General features: G+C 22.8%; 3 protein-coding genes across 12 annotated transcripts in view; 2 read left to right on the plus strand and 1 right to left on the minus strand.

Moving 5' to 3' along the window:
* Positions 1 to 930: 930 nt before the first annotated feature.
* LOC122713630 (inositol polyphosphate 5-phosphatase E) lies at positions 931 to 6,529 on the minus strand. 3 transcript variants are annotated; one of them, XM_043934260.1, is made up of 7 exons: positions 6,441 to 6,529; positions 4,937 to 5,451; positions 3,623 to 3,841; positions 2,664 to 2,976; positions 2,051 to 2,610; positions 1,516 to 1,984; positions 931 to 1,391 (listed from the first exon to the last, which is right to left on the minus strand). In XM_043934260.1, the coding sequence occupies exons 2-7, from the start codon at positions 5,406 to 5,408 to the stop codon at positions 1,358 to 1,360; spliced, it is 2,067 nt and encodes a 688-aa protein (XP_043790195.1). In that variant the 5' UTR covers positions 5,409 to 5,451; positions 6,441 to 6,529; the 3' UTR covers positions 931 to 1,357. The 3 variants fall into 3 exon arrangements, with proteins under 3 accessions (XP_043790195.1, XP_043790194.1, XP_043790197.1); XM_043934259.1 differs by having other exon boundaries at positions 932 to 1,435; XM_043934262.1 differs by lacking the exon at positions 3,623 to 3,841 and having other exon boundaries at positions 933 to 1,435.
* Positions 6,530 to 6,990: 461 nt separating this feature from the next.
* Positions 6,991 to 18,315, plus strand: LOC122713624 (uncharacterized protein CG5098). Of its 8 annotated transcripts, XM_043934243.1 has the most exons (8): positions 8,705 to 8,756; positions 10,505 to 10,699; positions 10,901 to 12,109; positions 12,187 to 14,298; positions 14,412 to 14,593; positions 14,694 to 15,012; positions 15,121 to 15,330; positions 15,660 to 18,315. In XM_043934243.1, exons 2-7 carry the CDS (start codon positions 10,615 to 10,617, stop codon positions 15,321 to 15,323), a joined length of 4,110 nt encoding a protein of 1,369 aa, XP_043790178.1. In that variant the 5' UTR covers positions 8,705 to 8,756; positions 10,505 to 10,614; the 3' UTR covers positions 15,324 to 15,330; positions 15,660 to 18,315. The 8 variants fall into 8 exon arrangements, with proteins under 8 accessions (XP_043790176.1, XP_043790177.1, XP_043790171.1 ...); XM_043934241.1 differs by lacking the exons at positions 8,705 to 8,756; positions 10,505 to 10,699 and adding an exon at positions 6,991 to 7,433; XM_043934242.1 differs by lacking the exon at positions 10,505 to 10,699 and having other exon boundaries at positions 8,541 to 8,756.
* A 2,001-nt stretch (positions 18,316 to 20,316) lies between these two features.
* LOC122713632 overlaps positions 20,317 to 22,943 on the plus strand; it is a 34,567-nt gene continuing 31,940 nt past the window's right edge. The window contains exon 1 of the mRNA XM_043934265.1: positions 20,317 to 20,537. Coding sequence (XP_043790200.1) covers positions 20,450 to 20,537 — 88 coding nt within the window. The 5' untranslated portion in view covers positions 20,317 to 20,449. The remainder of the gene's footprint in view (positions 20,538 to 22,943) is intronic.

Raw genomic sequence — 22,943 nt, forward strand, 5'->3', positions numbered from 1 at the left:
ATATTGTAATTTTTTAAATTTATAATATTAAATTCAAAGATCGAAAAAATTAATAATTATAATTATTAGTATTTAAAACTACTACTGAACAAGCTATATAATTTTTTTTTTTTTTTACTATAATATTTGATAATATAATATTTTTAAGTTTTCATATAATACTCTTATCAATTTTTTTAAATATTTAGAATAAAATTAAATTTTATTATTATAACAATTTTAATAATAAAAAACTATTATAAACAATTATAATAATAAAAAAAAACTTTTTCAAGTTTAATTATGAAATAAAATTTATTATATAAATATAATTTAATTATTAAAAAATGGAAATTTCAAATATTTTTACATTGAATATAATGGATGTTCTCAATAAATTAATTATAAAATTAATATTTCAAAATATAAAAAATATATATTGTAGTACTGTAGTTTTATAATTACCAATTTTTAATATGTTCTTATATAAAATTTATATATATATATAAATGATTAGAATTAAATAAATATAATAAAAATAAATAAGTATATCAGATGTTCATTTCAATAAAATTTAACATTAATTTTACTACAAATAGTTTCATGATATTGACATAAGTACAAAAATAAAAAATGCATCATTTTTAGGAATTTCATAATTTTAATATTAATATTATTAATATTTTTTTGTTAACTTAATACATTTTAAACCTTATATTTTTTATGTAAATTACTTACTTAGAAGAAATATTCAAAAATATAATTTTTTTAAATAAAAATGATTATTACAATATTTATGTTTCTTAAATTTTTGAGTATTTTTATATTTTTTAAATAAAATGACATATATAAACATAATGATAAAATTACATACAGAGAATCTGTAAAAAAAATGATGTCTTTTATAAATATTTTAAATTTTAAAATAATGGAGTATCTCTGTTTTTATTTTATTCTTCTTCTTTATATATATTTTTTAAAAATGGTATATATAACATCATAACCAGCACTTTTACTGCTAGTTATAAGAATGGAAATTCTAATATATTATATAATATATTTTGATTAAACATTACAAAGTGCAATATCATTGTACAATATCAGCATATTCTATAAACTGCACTAAAAAACAATATTTGTTATTCATATAAAAAAGTTATGAACAGTTATAAATTTGTCATATATCGAGCATACAAAAAAAGAACTAATATTAATTGTAAGAATTGCAATATCTATGATCTCACATTTTGGCATTAAAAAATTAGAAATGAATATAATGCTCATTATATAAATTTTATCAATATGAAATTTCTTCTTTAATGAAATTTATATTATTTATATTTATTGAATTAAACATACTTTTGAAGTTCCATGAGATTCATCCATAGCAGCTGCTCGTCTTTTTATACCTTCTAAATATATTTCACGATTAAACAAACCTCCACCAAGAGGTATACTATAAATATAATAAACATTAATAAAAAAATATAATATAATTTAGAAATAAATTGAATTATATGAATAATAAGTACATACGTATCAATACCAGGTCTTATAGTTGTTTTAAAAACTCCCCATACAGGTTTATGATCTGAAGTACAAATACTTGGTACAGAATCATAAACCAAACATTCTATAATTCCATCTTTATATGAACTAGAGCTTTCATGACTAACTCTTCTAATATATCCTCTTATATGTCCTTTTCCTTTAAAAAGAATTCTATCAGTGTATGCAGGTGTGCGTTGTTTACTGCTTGAATCAAAATTTTGTGTTCCAGGATCATATTTATATGTAGGAGGAAATGTAATTGGAGCTTCTTCAAAACCACGTAAAACTGCTCCTTCATTAAGAATTGTTTGTAATTGATCTTTATGTAAATTTACAGGTAATTGTTGTGGAAAATATGTATCTGTAACCCATTGAATAACTTCTTCTCGTGGTTGTGCTAATCGAAAATTTAAATCACCACACCAAAATATGCAATCAAAATTTTGAGTTACATCTGAAAACATAATATTCATTTATTTTTATAACACAATAATAATAATAAATAATTATATATCTATACCTTTGCTTTTATGTCTTGTAGGTAAATCTTTAGGGAGATCAAGATTTCTAACTATTCTTTTAATATCATTTACTCTTTCTTTAACTTTATCTTGATGTGCAGTTAAATGTGCAGTAACAAACAGAAAGCTTGTACCAAATAACATTAAAGCTATAGCTACTGCTCCTTTTGTTCTAAAAGCAGTTCCTGTCCTAGTTGAGAAACTAGCATCTTCAGGAATAGAACAGAACCAAATTAAATCTCTTCTTAAAAAAAGTGCAAGATGCAATGTTCCTAAACCAGTACTACAAAGTAATACATGAGAAGGACCAAGAGTTTCTTGTAAAGCTGCTTCCCACTCGCTTCGCTCAGAACAAGATTCTTGTGTTCCAATTGCTAATAAATCTGGAACAGTTTCTATATCTGAAGGTAACATAAAATCATTTAATTCTTTTGGTGGATTTTGTCCATTCATATTCCATGTTCCAATAAAAATTTTTAATTCGCGATTCGGTAATACTTTTTCAAGTTCTACTGGTCCAAGCAATGAATTTGCAGCAATTCTTCCATGAAGAAAATTTCTGTAATAAAGAAGTAGTAATATTTATAAAGATAAANTTATGAAAGTTTGTACCTTTCTCGTGCTTTTTGTGTAGGAATCAAATTAAGAACTTGAGCAGCTAATAATGCTTGTTTTGCTAAACTATCCATAGATGCTCCAGTTGTTTGAGATTGATGACGTTCTTTTTTTTTAGACAAAGCATCATGAGATGTGGAACGTGGTTTAAGTTGAACAGGTGCACTTTTTATAGATTCTGGACTTGAATGTCTCATAGAATTTGTTGGTGAATTTCCTACTAAATTATCCACAGATCGTCTATGAATTAGTCTTTGTCTTAAATATGCAGGAACATTTGGAGAAATAGATCCAGAAGATGAATTTTCACCTAAAACAACAAAATAATATAAAATTATGTAAAATAATATAAAAATACAAGAATATAAAATTTAAATAACACATATGTAATTTAAAATAATATCATGTACAAAATAGAATGTTAAATGATATTACAACATGTATTTGTAATGAAACTAAATTGATTCAATTGCTAGTTATTCTTGATACTGACAGAGTTATTAGAAAATTAGCAGAAATGTCTATGATTCATTTGAAGTTCATATTTTATTCTTTTCTCAATAGATATGTAATTACACATATAAATAAAATTGAATTATTTCTAAAATAAGAATACTTATTTATATATAAATAAATAAACATTTATATATATTATATTATATTATATATTATATATATATAAATTACATATATGTTATATATATATGAAAAATTCAAAATAGTCACTGTAAAGATTTTTCAATATGAATTATTCAAATTATCTATATAATATTTTTAATAATATTTATCCATAAGTAATAATTTTATTTAAATATTATTATACTTTACAAGTGGCCAAATCGAAGAAATAATGTAATACTTATATAATAATAAAATAAAAATATTTGAAGAAGCATAAGAATCAAATTTTAAACTGCAAATTTTAAACCGCATATATTTCATTTATTTTATTATACCTTCTTTTCCTGGTTTTTCAGTATTAGAGTCATGGTATTGAACCATATTGTAAACGTCAAAAGGATTGTAGAACTGCCGTTCCATTTCCAAGAAGAAATAAGTGATATATTTTCCTTTCGTAAAATATTCATCCTTTAATTTTATTTCATTTTTTTCATTATCAATAAAAAGTTCGTTTTCATCTTCTGATGATTCCTCAAATGAATCTTCTGTTGACTCTGCAGAGAAATCACTATCTTCACTATTCTCTTGTGGCATTATGTTCTTTCTTTTTAATAAAAAATTTATGTGTTTTTTGTAAACAATTTATATTATCAGAATTTGCAATTTTTGAAAAAGAATCAAAATATTTTAAAGAATCTTTTATTTAATAAATGTATATTTTTTATGTTATAATCTTCTTTTAAAAATGTAATTTTTTTATTTAAATGTCTGAATTACATTTAATTTTTTTCATCTTTTTTCATCTCTTTGAATATTACTTTCACTAAATGCTTTCCTATGTCTTTGAATATGCTTACATGTGAATTATTAGGATAAATGATCATTTTGTTTAAAAATTTGAGTTATATTTGATTTATTTTCATGAGAGATAATTTTATTGTTTTGAAAGTTGTTATATAAATTAATATTTTTTGTGTTATCAAAATTAATATCATATTGAAATTTAAATATATTTATTTTTTCATGATATTAATATTTAAATTTTCAATACATTTTTCAAAAGCTTCTTCAAATTTTAAATTTTGCTTTGCTTTTTAATTTGCCACTTTTATTTTGTTTAAATACTTTGTATAATTTATTAAAAAAAGAGGTTTTTTTTATTTTATTTTGATTTATTATTATTTACTTTGATTAGATATGTTTAATATATAATTGAATAAATAGAATAAAATATAATATTTAAAACAATTTTTGAAATATTGATGTTTCTATATCAAAGATTAAGTGTTAACTGACTATCAGTAAAATCACATTTCCTTATTTAAATATAATATAATGAAAGCAATTTTGCATGTAGAAGAAGATAAGGTGGGGATATGCAAGGTTATTATCTCATCAGTTAAATTGAAAGACAAAAACAGATAAACAGAAATGACAAAAATAGAAAATTTATCACAATAATCATAAATAAAAAATAATATTTAATATTATATATTTTAATAATTCTTTAATGAATAAAAAAATTATTTAAAACAAATCATTCATCAATTAATTAAATAATTAATCTTAAGTTTTTAATTTCTCAGAGAAATAAATTATTTTTAATACAATACATTTTATACAAATTTTTAATAAAATATGATTCTTACCTTCAATAAATGTACTTTGTCGATCTTTATCCATAAAAATATTATTCTTTTCTATATTTTCTTGGACATTATATGTATTATGTAAATTTGCTATGTAAATTTCTTCTTTTTCTATTATTGCATTTGTTTGACAATTTCCATTAGCAGAAGCTACTTCAGATTTAACAGAAGTATGACTCAAAGTAGTGGGAGATAATCTACTAACAGTTAAACTTTGCGGTGGTGTTCTACTGCGTTCAGTCATTGCACAGCATAATGAAAGTTTTGTGGTATGAGATCCATGTTGTGAATTTTCCAGTTTAGAATTCTTATTTGAATTACCATTTTTATAAGATGTTTCTAAACATCCAACTTTGGTCTTTTTATTCATAAGCATACGACAAAGAGACTTTTTCTTTTGCTTTGATTTAGGAGAAATATCAGCTTTAGCATTTGTTATGCTAGAAATATCAGTTTCTTCATATTGTTCCATTGTATTTGCAGTTTTGTATTTTAAATATCATATAATTAGTTCACTATTAATGAATAAAGTACTTTATTACTACATATTCCAAATATATTATTTAAAAAAATTAATAGTAATAGTTTAATATAATTGATCTACTATATATTTCACTATTAAATATAAATCAAAACAAAAGCATTTCTAATTTTTTCATATAATTATAATTATTTTTTTTATAATTTAACATATAAAAAAGAATTCTTTTAATATATTTATGATTATTAATTATAGATAATTATAGATAGATAATTATAGAATTAATTATAGATAATATTAAATTAATTATAGATACTTGTACGTATGTGAATAATGTGCAATTATGTTAAAAATAATATATATTTTATTGTACAATATAGACTAGAATCTTAAACAAGAATTATCTTGTTAACTAATCTATAATACTTTTATCATATTAATGTATTACCATTATACTTCTCATATTTAAAGAAATACATATAATGTTATTTTAATAAATAATTGCACTTCAAATATTAATAAATTTAAGATTCTCATATAGTGAATTATTTATGATATGATAATAAATAATGTAAATATAAATAATGCATATTTGTAAATATGATATTTAGAATGACAATTTAGTTTCCACTTCTTGATTTTTTTTTATAGATATAATATTCATTTTCTTTATATATACATATATTCTTTCATAATTATTTGAAGAAACTATAGTTAAATTTTTCAATATTGTGCTGTAAACTAAATTTGATAAAAAAGCATTGTGCTCGTTAAAGATTGCAGGTTAATTAGATTCCACTTATATATACTTCTCTTATATTATTACGAAATTCACTTTGACTTTGAGTCTCACATTGACTATGCATTGACACGTCATTCACACTAAAATTCATAACAAACTGCATTGTGATTGAAAATACTTGAAAAACGATGATTAACTCTAACTTCCGCCTCCATATTTAAGTGAAAAATAAAATAAAATATATAACATATATGTTATATTTTCAAAAATTTAATACAAACTTTGTTATAATTATCATTTTAACAATAATTTGTTCCTATTTTAGATAAAACTGTCACAAATCTAAATATCCGTATCCTTCACTACTTCGGCGCTGATTTCTAAACCTGCGCAGCTGTCAATCAAGCAGACGACAACATTATTACATTTCGATATTTCATATAAAATAATATTTTTCTAATTAATATTTAATATAAATCATTATAAAAAAAGAATTATTAATATTTTAAAATATTTTTAAGATCAACATATAATAAAATTATATTTTTAACTTATTAAAAATATAATTGTCAAATCTAGCAGACGACGGTCATTGGCGCCTTAGTGTTGGCAGGAGCCATCTATGATGCAATATACTTCATATCACTTAATATATGCATATAAGTATACATATATATACATATATATTCGTTAGCTAGTGTCGTTTGGCGGGTTGCGTCACTATAATGTTTGTTTACGTGACGATAAGTGTACATTTAAAGAAATACAAATATACAATTGAATTATCATAAAAAATATATATATGTTCAATTACTATAATTATATCATTATAAACAAAAACAGTTATTTATTCCAACTTTATAATTGTTTGATAATAAACAATGTAAATAACATGCATTTAAATGTAAACAAATAATCGTGTGTGATTCATGAACAATAGTGTAAAATACATATTTAAATTTCAATCGTATAGCAATTAATATAAAGATTATTAGCTATATAAATTTATATATTTGTCAAAGAAGATTCCAGAAAGACGTAGAAGCGATACTATACACATAGGGAAATGTTTGTATATGTATATCGCCGCGATTTTTGAAAAATATTTGTTTGATGTTAATAGAAACAATATAGATTTGACGGAACAATATAACATAGATTTGTTAATTATTAAGACTTAATTATAGTGAATTATTATTATAAAATTATACTAAATAACATCGAACTATTCTAAAAAAAATCAAATCTAGTAACAAAAGAAATGCCAGGACATGGTAAGTATTTTTTTTTTAAATAATGTATATTAATTTAATTATAAACATAATAATATTTTTTAATTTTTATATGATATAAATAAATAATTTTATATATTTTTAGAAGTATTTTTTATAAAAATTTTTTAATTATTAATTTTTAACTTTATTTAAAACTAACAATATTTAATGTTTATAATATATATACATATTTATAAACATATATTTTAAGTTTTAAATTTAATATAGAATTTTGTATTATATAAAATTTAAAAATATATAGATAATTAATATATAAAAAAAAATAATAAAAATAATAATAATAAAAATAATAAAAAAATTATTTCTAAATATAAATATAAATATATTTATAAATATAAATATCGAATTTTTAAAAGAAACTAATTATTAATATAAATAAAATAATATATATAAGTTTATGTTATATTAATAATAATTTCTTATATATTAAAATTTTTAATAAAAAATTTTTAATTATATATATTCTATTTTTTGAATTATCAAATTTTTCAAATTTTTCAAATTAATTTTTAAAATTTATACGCGCAATTCTATGTAACATATGGTTAGAATTCTAATAAAAAAAAATTTAATAGATATAGATCATGAATGTAGTTGATGATAAGGGTAGTTTCAAGTTTTCATATAGTAATTATTAATAATAATAACATTAATGCTATCATTAATAAATATGATAGTACACATAGAACTTAAACATAAAAATTTTGTTTAAAATATTAATTATATTTTATATTTCAAAAATTTAAAAAATTTAAAATTATAAAAAAGATTTTAAAATGCACGTTTTAAACGATTTTATTACATATTATTTATAAACAAATATATTTTAATAAATTTAAATATCATTTATTATTATATTAATGAGAAAATATTATTTGTAAAATTCAATTTAACAAATAAATTTAAAATATATATGTATATTTTATATGATTAGTTTTGTTAAATAATTTAAAATAATGTACTTAAACAAATTTTAACAAATATAATAATTTTCTAATTTAAAATCCGTTATTAAATATGTTGATCATTGATATAAAAAAAAAGTAGTAATAAGAATCATCAAAAAGGATTATACATATATGTAAGGTAGAACGTATGATTATAAACGGATGAATGTAAAAAATTAGTAAAAGAGGAAATAAGATAGAAACGTAATTTGCGCCGCCACCGCGAGGTGTCAGCATTGCATGCGGCTGGCTCGCTGGCCACCATTGTTGAAATTCTGCTTTGGTTGATGCCCCGACGATTTTTTGACCAAAAATCGTAAATTCGCCAGCCCCTGGCAAGGGCCCTGTGCGGAAGGTGCGTATCCCGTGGTAATCCTGTGACTATGTCAAAACTATAGCAATCGTCAGTGGCATGTTTTACAATAAAAGGCCTACCGGGAAAAGCCAGTGAAATTGAATGTGTCCATCGATTTACGCGAAAGAAAGAGGCATCCATGTCCGTGTCGTACGTCTTGTCGGGGTGTTGGTGTTGTGTGCGCTGCCTGAATTGTGCATGGTACGTGCGTGCATGCGTGCCGGTACAATGCAACGCGTTTATCTCGCGCATCATGCAATCTGTCGATCTTAAATTCTTGTGTATGAAGTGAAAATTTCAATTATCGGAATGTTCTGGGAATGAGATATTTGGGCGTCAGATAGATCGCGCGGAACTTGCAATTTTTGAATAAGTGCACATAGTTCCGCGTGTCGGCACGCGCGGCTCGCGCGTTATCGACAATACTGTCTAGGTGCGGGAACTACATCTTTGCTTGCGTTTCGTTGTGTATGTGCGTGAAGTTTACGGGGTTAGATGTCTTCTTTCCACGCTTTGCACGTTGTGCGTGCATAGACGTGTGCACACGCAACGCACGTCATTGATATATGTATACATACATAATATCCGTGTGTTTCTATGGGTGTATATGCGCGGCTTGGTTAACGTGTTTTCTTCGTATATATGCGTGCTCTAGTGCCGTACATGTACGCATACTGCATGCCATTGGAATTCACGAAAAAGTACACGAACTGTATCCTGCTACCACGCCGTTGGATGAAGAAATCGAAATACACAGTGTTACATTCGCATGCCCATCGCTTCCCTCGTGGGTAACATCGGCTCTGAAATATTTACAGTGTTATTACTTACGTTGTGCTTCTGTGAAAACCGTTAGAATTTCTTTTCGATACTATTGTGATAGTTTTTTTAAAAAGAAATAATGATAAATCTATGATGAAAAAATTTCAAAATAAACTTAACTTAGTGCTTTAAAATTGTTGAATATATTAATGTTGACACAAATGACAAAATACTGTGATTTTTCTTCATTATGTTTAAAATTTATCCTTAGATCTTCAATTTATATTTTATAAATTATATATCTTTTATTATTTAAACATATTGTGAAGGGGTACTTTCAATTATGTATTGAATTTATATATAATTATTGATAAAATAAGATTGTTTTTTCTATTTCAAATGGTTTTTATCAATTTTTGAAGTTAAGAGATTATATTTACATTTTTTTTTAAATGCAAATACATTAAAATTATCAATAAAGATATTCATTTATAATATTGAAAATTATAAAATTGTAAGACAACCACCATTAAAAAATGTAAACATTGCAATATATCATAAACTTTGTTGCAAAAAGAATTTGCGCTTTGTGAAATATATAAATTACATTAAATATTTTAATATAAAAAATTGATTTTTATTATTATTTAAAATTAAAAAAAATAATATTTAAATAAATTTTTTGTATTCTACAAATTTATGTAATTGTATGAATTGTTACAGAATATTAAGAAGTTATAATTTTGTATTTATATTATTTATTTGATATTTTTATTTATATTTCTTTATTATTAATATAACAAAAAATAAATATTTATTTGTTTGTATTTTTTTATAATAATTTCAGAAATAGAAAATATTTATAATTATAATATTACATTAATAATATTATAAAAAGAAATGGCCAAAAGTTCTGATTTATATCTTTACTTATCTTTTTGTGTTAATTATTACTAATACAGTATATTTTCTTATAATAATTTCAGAAATAGAAAATATTTATAATTATATATTACAAGGAGGAACGGCCAAAACTTCTGATTTATATAATTCATTAAATAATTATCAATATTACTGCACACAATATATACCATTAATGAATATTAATGAACAAAGCGTAAATATTTTATATCAATATTATGGTGTGAATTGTCAAAATATATGGACTATTTTCAGTAATGGTAAACATAATTTTTAGCACCTCTTTCACATACAATTTATTATAAAAAAGGAAACTTATTTTTATGTAATTTTTTAAATATTATTTATTTTTTTAAATATATTTGTATTTAAAAATTTGATTAATATATAATTTCTTAAATTTTTAATTATAAAATAAGTTATGATAGAAGTCAATTTTCAATGATAATATTTATTTACAGGGCCATTTATACTTGGAGTTGCGCCAAAATGGGCGCTATCAAATAATTTCATGCAGTGGGATTACATACAAGAATTGGTAGCACATGGTGATGTGCCTGATGTATATGATTTACGTCACAAGGAAGAAAATATAAGTGCATCAGATTTAGATTTATCTTATGTTAATCAGTTTATAAACTTCATACAACCTATAAATAATAATAAAGTAGCAAATTCTGATATACAGAAAGATATAACTGATAAATGCTTATCAGAATTCTCAGAACTTGTGCTTAAAAACCATAAGGAACATTGTAGTACCTGTTATAGTGACGATAATAAAATAAAAACAACTAATTTATTGAATACTAATAAAGACACAGTCATTTATTCATTTTGTAAAAACAAAATTGAAAATTCACCTGAAGCGAAGAAAGAAATTGATCATTATCATAAAATTTCTGATTGTTTTACTTGTTTATCAGAACAATCAAATATACAAAATATTACACAGTACAAGACTTTGTCTAAAATTTTGGAACAATATAAAAATACTTATAATCTTCTTTGTGATTCTGAGGAAGATAAGCCACTTAATTTAATAAAAAATTTGGAAGATAACAAAAATTGTTGTAATAAACAAAGTGAAGATAACAAGAAACTTTGTAATTTTACAGATATAAAAGTATCTATAAAGGACTGTGCCATTTCAAATCAAATAAATCATTCCAATAACATAGAAAATTGTTACATTACAAAGTACAAGGAAATAGATTATGGTTTATTAAAATTCTCAGATCTAGATGAGATATCTTCTAACATAAAAATTAACAAAACATTACTTAAAACTCCAAAACATAAATTATGTAAAAATTTAGAAACAAATTCAGATTGTGTACCAAATAAATATTTAGAGCAAGAAAGTTTTCTTGCTCTTGATAAACATTTGAATGATAAAATATCATTACTTCTATGTGAAAAGAAAAATAAAGATCTTTCTTATATACATTCATATTTGAATGTCAAAAATACAAGTATTAAAAGTGAATCTTCAGACGAACAGATAAATAAATCAAAGCACACACATTTTGCGAGTGCTTACAAATCAATATTAATTAATTGGGAGGATTTCGAAATGTCAGGACAATATCCAGGTCATAGCCGACCTCCGGTTGGTACTCCTCCTCCTCAGACGGTTTGGAATCATCTTACAATGGCACAAAGTCAAGGTAATATTTTTAAATGTTTTTAAGATGTATAATATAAAAAAAAAATTTTTTTGTTAAGTTAAAAATAATTTTTGTAGTTTCAGGCTTGAATATTCATCCAACAGCTTTATCAGGTGCTGCATTAAGTCCAGCAGGATTTTACACACACCCATCTATGGCAAGAGCATCTCATATAACTTCACAACTTACACCACAACTTGCACATACTCAAGCACCTCCAACATGGCATACACCAACTGTTCCATCAAAGACTGTTACTCCAGCCAATACTCCAGGAAATCCTTTGTTTAGTTTACAAATGTTGGTAGATAATAGGCAGAACCAAAGTCAGTATAGAAACTCACCAGGTTCACAAAATACATTAGATTTATCTTCCACATCTGAAATTATTCCTGAAAATTACTCTCGAATACCTCAAGATATTCCAATAAGTTTAACTGCAAGAAATGTAGATAAAGGTAGCAGAAATGGAAATATTATTTCTCCTCCAATACCTCTAAATGGAGAAACTTCGTCTGATAGTGGAATCAGTTCGTCGGTCCCAACACCTAATTCGGTTAGTGAACCAGTTTCACTTTCAACTAAAGAAGTTACAACACCTAAAATAACAGTAAAAAATTTTGAAAGCAATTTAAAAGGAGTGGCAAATCTTCATGATAAGATTAAGGAAATGAATGTCGATAATTTTACGCAAAAAGTTATAAATTTACCACCTAGCGTAACAATTGAAAGGGTAGTTTCAGAAAAGAAAGAACCTGAAGTTACAAAAAATAAAGATACTTTAAGTGTTATTGCACAAGTGCCAAGAAATGTTCTACCTGTTATTGTAAATCTTACATCTAGAATGGATAAAGATGTAACAGATAGTCCAAAAAGAGAATCATCTTCAGAACGAGATAAAAAAATTGAAGAGACAAATGTTAGATCACCTAAAAATTTGCCAAAAAGAGGTAAGAAAGGTGTAGATTCTCTATTAGAAAAATTAGAAGGTGGAAATAAAAAGCTTGGTAGCACAGAAAATATTGGATCTGTTATTGTAATGCCAGTAGAAGAAAAAGATACCTCGAGCGTTAAAAGTATGTCTCCTGATAGACAAAAGTCGAAATCTCCAAATAGAGAAGATGAAGTAGTATCTCCAGCATTTAGCAATGACGATTCTAATGATAATACTAAACAACGCAGAAAAAGAAAACTAGAAAAACCTGTACGACTTAGTAAAGACTCTAAAACAGAAGTAGAAGATATGGAATTAGAACCTACAGAACCAACAGAAGCTAGAACAAATGAACCAATACCAGAAGAAAGAACAAATACAACTTCAATTGTAAAATTAGAAGACAATATTGATACAACAGAACAGAGAATATCTGAAAAAATTGAAGAAAGCGTAGAAGAAACAAGTGAAGAAAATCAACCTATTAGAAGGCGGAGAAGTAGTGAAAGTACACCTCCTAGTTCAACTCCATCAAATCAAAGGGTGAGAAGAAAATCTAGTGATGATGCAACTGAATTTTCAAAAGTAACAAGTCCAAAACCTGTAAATAATACAAATCCATTTAATGAGGTTGAATCAGAACTTGAAAAAATGTTTGCTGGTATTGTTGAGACAGAGACAGATGTCAAAAAAGAAGAATCAAAATCAGAACTTACAGAATCCGAACTTCAAACTGGTAGTACAACAAAAGCTGAAAATTTGGAAAATAATATATTGCATACAAAAGAGACACAAAATATAAACCCCACTGATGTTTCTTCTACTGTCGATACCAAAATATCTGGAAAGAAAGGGAAGAAAACCAAAGTTCAGGGAGGTAAACGAAAAATGTCTAGATCATCAGAAAATATTTTTGGGACTGTCGGCAATGATATACCTCAGAAAGAAATCAAAAAGAGAAAAGTATCTAAAAGTTCAAAAAAACAAGACGCCTCGAAAAAGACTAAAAAAAATGTAAAAGTAGATGGAATAAGAGAAATGGCATATGATTCTGGATCAAATGCAAGTTCTATTAGATCTCGTGGACCAGTAGTTCATGTTGAAGGTCCAAGAGATAGTCCATTGAGCATTCAAGTAGTTAATGCTCCACGGGAAGAAGAAGAAGAAAAAAGTAAAGAAAAACGAAAGGCTATTGGAAATAGTAATGCGGGAAGAAGTAAGAGGCTCAGTCATCAAAACGATTTAGATTATAGAGGTATATATTTTTAATTTAAATATGTATTTAAAAAAATATTTATAAATATAAATTATAATAAATAATTTCATTAATATATATTTATAATTTAATTTGTTATATATTTTATATAGGTAAAGTCAGTAGAGCAGGTCTCTTTAGTTCAACATTATCGTCGCGTTATGATGCACATACAACAGATTCGACATGGGTTTGTGTATTTTGTAAACAAGGTCCTCATTCTGTAATTCCTGGGGATCCGGCTCGACCACATCCTAATTTAGCTGGTCCACATATAACACCTGGAACATACACTGTATGTGTATTATTTTTTTTTTCAAGTATTTATATTAAATATCTTTCAATTCAATTATTGATTATACATAAAATTGAGAAATAATATTGTTAAATTATAGGTTCCAGCTGGTGTCTTGAGTGATTTATTTGGACCATATTTAATTGGCAAAGAACGTTTAGAAGATGGAATTCTTTCTGCTGATGAACAAGAAATTACTACAGAACAAAAAAAAGGCGGTAAAAATAAAAGAAGTTTGAGGTATGCTGGTTTAGCCGATCAATTTACTGCAAAAATGGGTAAAAAGAAAAGAAATTCCATTGAAAGTAACACTAATGCCATGTTTACGGGAATGACCGTACTGCCCGGAGAAGAACAACGTTGGGAAGTTTGGCTTCATGAACAATGTGCTGTTTGGGCAGCTGGAGTATACATGGCAGGTATAGTAAAAATAATTTCTTTATAAGTGTTTATTATATATATATATAAAATTGATTAAATATAAAAAATACGGTATTATAAGATTCTGAAAAAATTAATTATTATAGGTGGAAGAGTAACAGGTTTGCAAGAAGCTGTGTGGGATGCAGCAAAATCGATATGTGACTCTTGTGGTTTAACAGGAGCAAATATTGGTTGCGTTAAACGTGGTTGTAAAGCTGTTACACATTATCCCTGTGCATTAACAAAAGGTTGGGACTTAGATACTAATCAGTATATACCGAAATGTAACCTTCATCGGATTACGTGAAACTTCGGTGAGTTTGCTTATAGATTATTAAAAAATATATTCAGTATTTTACAATATATGGTTTTAATTTAGAGCACCGAATGATGATTAATAGTTATAAAAAATTATATTCAAATTTATTTGTAAAACAAATTTGTTATAAAAATATACATTCAAATTAACAAAGCGTAAAACAAAACATCTTCATATATTTATATATATAACGGGATATATTTATATATAACAATTTAATATTTTATTTACTATTTATTATAACTAATATTTTTTGTTGAAAAAAATTGAAATCTAATTTCAATTTTAATAAAATCTAATAATTAATTAATTTATATTTTTCAGCATTTAATAATTTTGAGACGTTTTGAAATTACGCTTTGCATCATTCGATGCATAAGTGTGTTTGAAGTGTGAAAGTAAAAATGTTAAATGTATAAAGGACAGAAGTATTGTAATTTGCATACACGAAATATCAATATGCTCGACAGAAATATCTTCCAATGTACAAGATGTTGAAACGAGAATGCTGTTACTGTCTTGAGAATTAAAAATGAAAATGGAAATTAACGAAAATGAAGACGGAAATTCTTCTCGTTAATTAAATTTAATTAATTTTCTTGGCCTGTGGCCTTGAACAGTGGCCTTTTTGACCTAATGTAAAAGGAAGATTTTTTAATTTAAAATCTGTAGTATAGATGAATTGTTGCTGAGGAACAATATTAATCAAAAAAGTATTTGCTTTTTTATTAATATTTATGAAATTTGAAAACAAATTTTTCCCTAAAACATCATGTACGCAGGAATAATGGGGCATATTGTATCAAAATTTGAACAAAAATTATAATTCAACAAAAAAATGAAACAGCACTGAATTTCTTCTAAGTTGTATGTGTATATATAAAATGAGATGGATTATTAATCAATTAAATTGATGGAATTTGAAGATTCTTGACACGTTTCGAAAGAAGTGTGGATAAGAAATATATAGACAAGTGTTCTCCTGTGAATGTAAGAAATCACCTGTAAATAACAAAGTTCTTATGTGAAAAATGACTATTATATTATTATACAATTTCAATGATAGCAAAATATTTTTTCGTTTTTTAAAATCATATTGCTTTAGTAAGCATGTGTAGTTAATGTTCTTTATTGCGGGAAAATATTAGTGTAATAATACTTATTTCTATTATAATTTTTTGAAGATCAATTGTGACATATAAATCTCATGTAGGTGTAAATAAATAGATTTTCGCTCATATATTTCCTTTTATTTCTTAACCTTGTCTATTTTATAGCTACATATTAATTTATAAATCATTTCTTTATTTAAAGAGAACGAGCTCACATGTTTACTTGAAAAGAGAACACTTGTAATAAATGTAGCTATTGTTATAATCTGAAAAAGAATGAAGATTTGTTTCTGAAATATTATCTTCTCTTTTTTTTGGCATGTGACGATTATAATTTCATTGTATACTATAATTTATGAATGTGAAACCAGTGATTAAAATTTAATAGCATATATACAATTTAATGATTAAATTAATTGCTACTTATTATTATACAATTTATGATAATTACTGATTTATATTATTTTTTTCATATTATTATTATTGTAATCATTTGCGCTATCATTATTGTCATTGTCGTTTTCATCAAATTTTGTAAGAATATAAAAGAATCAAGATTTTGTAATAACAAATATAAGCACATTGATGATATTGATTCTCTTGATGTATCAGGGAGAAATAGTAAAAAGCAGAAAAATTGTATAAAAATATATAGAATAAAATGTATATATAATATTACTTCGAATAGACGAAATATATATATATATGGATGTGTGTGCGTGCCTGTGTGTGTAATATGTGTGTATACACACACACACACACACACATATATATCAGCAAATATTACAAAATGATTTGCCATTCCTCCTCTCACAACACAAAATATGGCAAAGTAAGAATAATCATTTTTAAATATTAGTTATATAAATATAAAAAATAGTTGTCGAAAAAAAAAAGATTATTTGTATATATATGTCATATGTAGTAAATAGATATCTTGTAAAAAGAATTCAAAGAACATAAAAAAAGCATTTTATTTAGAATTGTAGTATATGTGTTTTAATATAAGATCAGACAAACAGTTTACTTAAAAGTAAACGTATTTAGGTTTTTTTAAATTCCTCAAGACAGAGCTCATTACTTACATGTAAAGAGCAGTCTTTGTAACATAAAAAACAAAGAAACAAATAGCCAAAAAATACTGCTACTGAGTTTATAAGAAAATTGAATTATAAACAAAACGCTTATATTATATAATTATGTATGAAAGAGAAACAAAATTCTATCTTAGATGGATAATTATAATTAATACTTGTGATACAAAATAATTTCTGGATTGAATGGTGTGATGAATAATTGGAGTAATATTTTTTCTTTAAATTTAACTTTGCGTACATAGAGCACTATAAGTACATATTCTTATACAGTTCAGTTTTATGGTAAGTCATTATAATATATATATTACATATTTAATCTATTGAGAAAGATATAAATCAAGATATTACAGAAATTTTAGATATTCTAGAATTCTCTTTGTACGCATGGTTCACTTAAATTTAATTAATTTTGAAAGTGATATGGAAGAAAAATCTTTTATGATCTGTCTTGTGTAAATGCTAAATTTATTTGGCTTGTAAATTGCGAAAAAAATAATTTAAAGCACTGAAACAATAATGCGCAAAAAATTTGAATATTACATTGCCTAAGTAATTTGTATAAAATAGATCTGTAAAATAAAATTGTCACATCGTGATATATGGTGAGAGAAATAACGTAGTAATGTTTGCGAATTGAAAGTAGCAAAAACAATTATGTAATGTTAAAAAATTAATAGGTATTTTTATTTCTTGCCTTCATATTTTTTGAATCTAATTTAGTTACAAATTTTTTTTCCTTTCTATTCTGTTCTTTTTTTGTTTCTTTTTATATTTATTTTTGAAAACTATTGTAGTTATATATATTTTCTGTGACCTGGCTTAATATTAATAATTAATAGAAAGAAAAAAAATATTGATTTTTTTTTTAATCTATTTAGTTATAAATATCGAATAATAGAAAAAAATTCGCGGAATGTATTTGAAATTGATACAATAATACAACTAAGTATACATCTTTGTGTAATATAAATATAGTGAATAATAAAACACATAATATAAGTCATAAGTCGGAATAACTACAAACAATTTCAAAATAGCCCTTATATAAATAAAATTTATGAATGTACAAAATTTAAAAAAAAATTATGAAATTAAATTCTTGTACTAAATTTAATTCCATTAATCAAAATAAAATAAGGAAAAATTACGTGAAAGAATATGTACAAAGAATACACAATTTTGATTGCATAATGCAAAGTTTTACGTATATAATGATACAAAAAGAATAGTATTATTTTAATTCATAATATTTAATTCTTTTTTGTTATAAAGCGTAATGAAATGAATCTTTGTATATATATTTAAATATAGTAAATCTATAACCAAAATATATACTTTTAAATTGCGATGGCACCAATGAATTACAGTTTTCTTTTTTTATTGCATTAATATTCAGACATGATATCTATCAAAATAATAATATAGTTACCTTATTTCATATATAGCACAATAATATTTTTAATAAAATATTTTTTTACTGTTAATCATTAAAATAGATTAAGAGTCTTTTTATTTGAAAATTTTATTTTAATTCAAAATGATTTATAGACAGAAATTTACAATTAAATTATATTTTTACTTCAGAAAAAAAGTTTTTAATAATAAACTATAAAAAATGCGTTTAAAATGAGAAAAAAGAAAAAAATAAGTAAAAAATATATTGTAATCATTTTACTTTTGTGACATGATATTTTCTATATGATGTATAATATAAAATGTTACCAAAATTAAATAATTTTCAATATTTTATTTTATTAAAGATATTTGAAATTTATTTAAGAATTGATTATATATCATTATTTACATAACACGATATATTTATAAAAAGATTTATAAAAATTCATGTTAAATATGATTATTAGATATTCGTATTTTTTGTATAAATCATAAAAACTTTGTTTAAAATACTAATTTATTTTTCCTCTTAATATTTAATTTGTAATTCATACTATAACTACAATATATATAAATATTATATAATAATAATAAATATTTTATGTTTTATTATTATAGAATGATATTCTTTTAATAAAACTATATTAATATGAAGAAAACTGTTTATTTATTGTTTATTTTTATATGTATATATTATATGTATATTTATTAAATTTTTATATATATGAATTATATATTATATATTATTACAGTTATTAATTGTAATTTATAATCAACAATTATAAATTCATATTCGAATTTCATTAACAAAAAATATTTAATTATAAAAAAATATAAAAAAATTATAAAAAAATTGCTATTTTGGAAAAGTAGATTATATTTTGATAATCATGCTATAAATTATATATTTTATAAAATTATTATATTTATAATATAAATTATATTTATAATATATATTAATAATAATAAATTATATATTTTATAAAATTATTATATTATAAATATAATAATTTTATAAAATATATAATTTTTATTTTTAATGAAATGAATGTTTTCAATTATTCATTATTTGACTTTTCTTTAATACAAACATGAATTATGTTTGTTACAAAAAATATAAAGTAATATAAGAATACGTATTTATAACAAAATTCTTCGTGTTTAAACTTATTATTTAAATTATTATAAATTAATTTATTACTAATGTTTGTACACAAAGTAAAATTTAAATATACGCATGTGAAATTATATATCGCGCTTAGTGCGCCATCTCGAAATTTAAAGAAAAACATGCAATGTTATGTCTTATCCCTAATATATCAATGGTTTTAATCTTCCTGTCATTGGTCAGGGAATGAGAAAGTCTTCCCACTTTCTAGTAGGATTCGTTTCTTCAGTATGTTACTGACTACGGTGAGAGGTGGATTTGTTGTGCAATGTTCGTATAGTGTTCAAGTTTTCATGAAGTTTTGTGACTTTTGCACCGACATAGAAATTATGTCGACTCAAAATGGGTAATTTATCAATACTAGTGAAATTTAGTGCGGTACTTTTCTTTTGCATTTTGGATTATACGCGGGCTGATAACGAATTACAAGGTAATGAAAATTTTCTGTAATTTTTGTATGGTATTTCCATACATCAAAAACACGTGGTTATTCTAATCTATCATATTTAACTGATTATTTATATTTTTTGACAATTAATATTTTGACTTTCTATTTTGTAAAACTTCTTTATAATATGTAAAATAATAATTAACGAAATGTTTCTTACTTTATAAATTTTAATTTATAATTAAATTTGCAATATCATATGTATAAATATATACATATACATAATAATAATATTATGTTTAGAAATATAAATATAAATAAAAATGGAAGATAAGATATTTTAATCTTGTTTTAAAAAATTTAAACTTTATTTTTTCTTATTCAATATATAATATTGCTTTTTAAATTATATTTTTTAATTAAATTTTAATCGTGTGATTATTATATCTGAATATATTAATCATGTTACTATATATGTTACTATATTTGTATTTTTTTTTATTGCATTTGAAACGCAAGTGATCGATCTATTTCATTTTGAAATTAATTATACAATGATAGTTTGTAAGCGCATTATATCAGAAATCCTTCTTTCGTATCAATTTTGTTTCTTTATTTTATATTCATTGTACTGTAATACATCGTATTGTTAATTATTCGTAGAATTCCTATTTAATATTAATTACATTTTGGTTATATAATATTTAAATTAAAATATTAGTTAAATTAAATAAAAATTTAAATATCATAGAAAATTTAATTTCACTTTTTATTGACATTCTTGAATTATTTTTTTTATTTAATTTATAATATTTAATATTATTTTATAATATTTATTGTATTATTATAATTTTTAATTGTATGATTATATCATGATTATAAATTGTTTTTTAATTATATTGTTTAAATGTTATTTGCAAATAATGTTATAAGTTATTTAAATAAATTTTTTTGAATTAAATTTTTAAATTTCAGCAATTCAGGATTCTTTCGAATCCGTAAAATGCAAAAATAAAATATAAAATAAATCTTAATGATAGTAATAGTGATATTAATCCCACACTTAAATATCTATTTTATCCAATATTATAATGTCCAATCTCATAATGAATAGATATTAAGTAAATGTAACGATAGTTCATCCGTTATACATATTAGATGCCAATTCTATTGTCTAATGTGTTTATATAAAATGTTGATAAGGGATAGTTGCATACTGACGCATACGCTGCCACGTACTTAAAGGCAAAATTTAATAGCACTTAAAATTTTGTGTTATTAACTTAAAAACTTAAACTAAAAACAATGGCATAGAAATAAATATACTTAAAAACTATTTAAATCGAGAACGTGTTCATTTTTTAAATAATTAAAAAAAAAAATTTTTCTTTTTAATATATACGTATGTATAGATGTAATATAATACATATACGTAATAATATAATATATAATATTATTATGTTATATTGGATGTATATATATATATATATATAATATTATAATATACATGTATATATTTTAGCAAAATGTAAAATATTTCATATAAATTGGGGATATATAATTTTCCCTAATGTTGTTCAAATATCATCAAAATATGTGATATTCAAAAGATGTGAATATGACAATATTCAAGTAAATGAATTTTTTATAATTTCTTCATCAATAGAATCAAAATTTAGAAAATAGAATTTAAAATTACAAGTATACGAATAATTAATTTTCATATTATCTATAAATAATAGATTCTATAATTATCTAATCTTTAATCTTTTTCTATAATTATCTATCTTCAAATAATAATATTCGAAATAGTTTTTGTTCATATATATTGTATATTATTCGTCTATATAAAATTCAACTAAATATATGAATATTTTTTTGACTATTAATTTATTAATAGTTAAATTATTAATTGATTAATTATTATTAATTATAATTATTATAAATTATTATTATTATAATTATTATTAATTATTAATTGATTAATTTATAAGACATAATCAATTTATAATCAAATTATTTTAAATTTTAAATTAAATTATATTTAGTTATATTTAATTATTTAATAGTTATATTTATAATTTAATTATATTTAAATTAAATATTTATAAATTTTGTATGTAATGAAATCTAAATTTAATCATTTTTTTTAAAATAATCTTTTTTTTGTACTGAAATAGTTTTTATTTTCTAGTATATATTTCATATAACATATTTTTTGTAATTCATTTTAAATCTCCTTACACATATACACATACAAAATATCTGATTAATTTCATTTTCAAATATGAAAAAATAAATCAATAAATTAAATTTTGTCAATAAAGAAGTTCCAAAATAATTATTTGTCATAAAAATATTTATATTATTTTGATGTAAAAATTGATAATTGATAAAAAAAATCAAGTTGAATCGCAAAAGATCTTTTACGCAATTGAAGAAAAAGAC

The sequence above is a fragment of the Apis laboriosa genome, unplaced genomic scaffold (genome assembly GCF_014066325.1).
Source record: "Apis laboriosa isolate Shangri-la unplaced genomic scaffold, ASM1406632v1 scaffold25_cov139, whole genome shotgun sequence".
NCBI lineage: Eukaryota > Metazoa > Arthropoda > Insecta > Hymenoptera > Apidae > Apis > Apis laboriosa.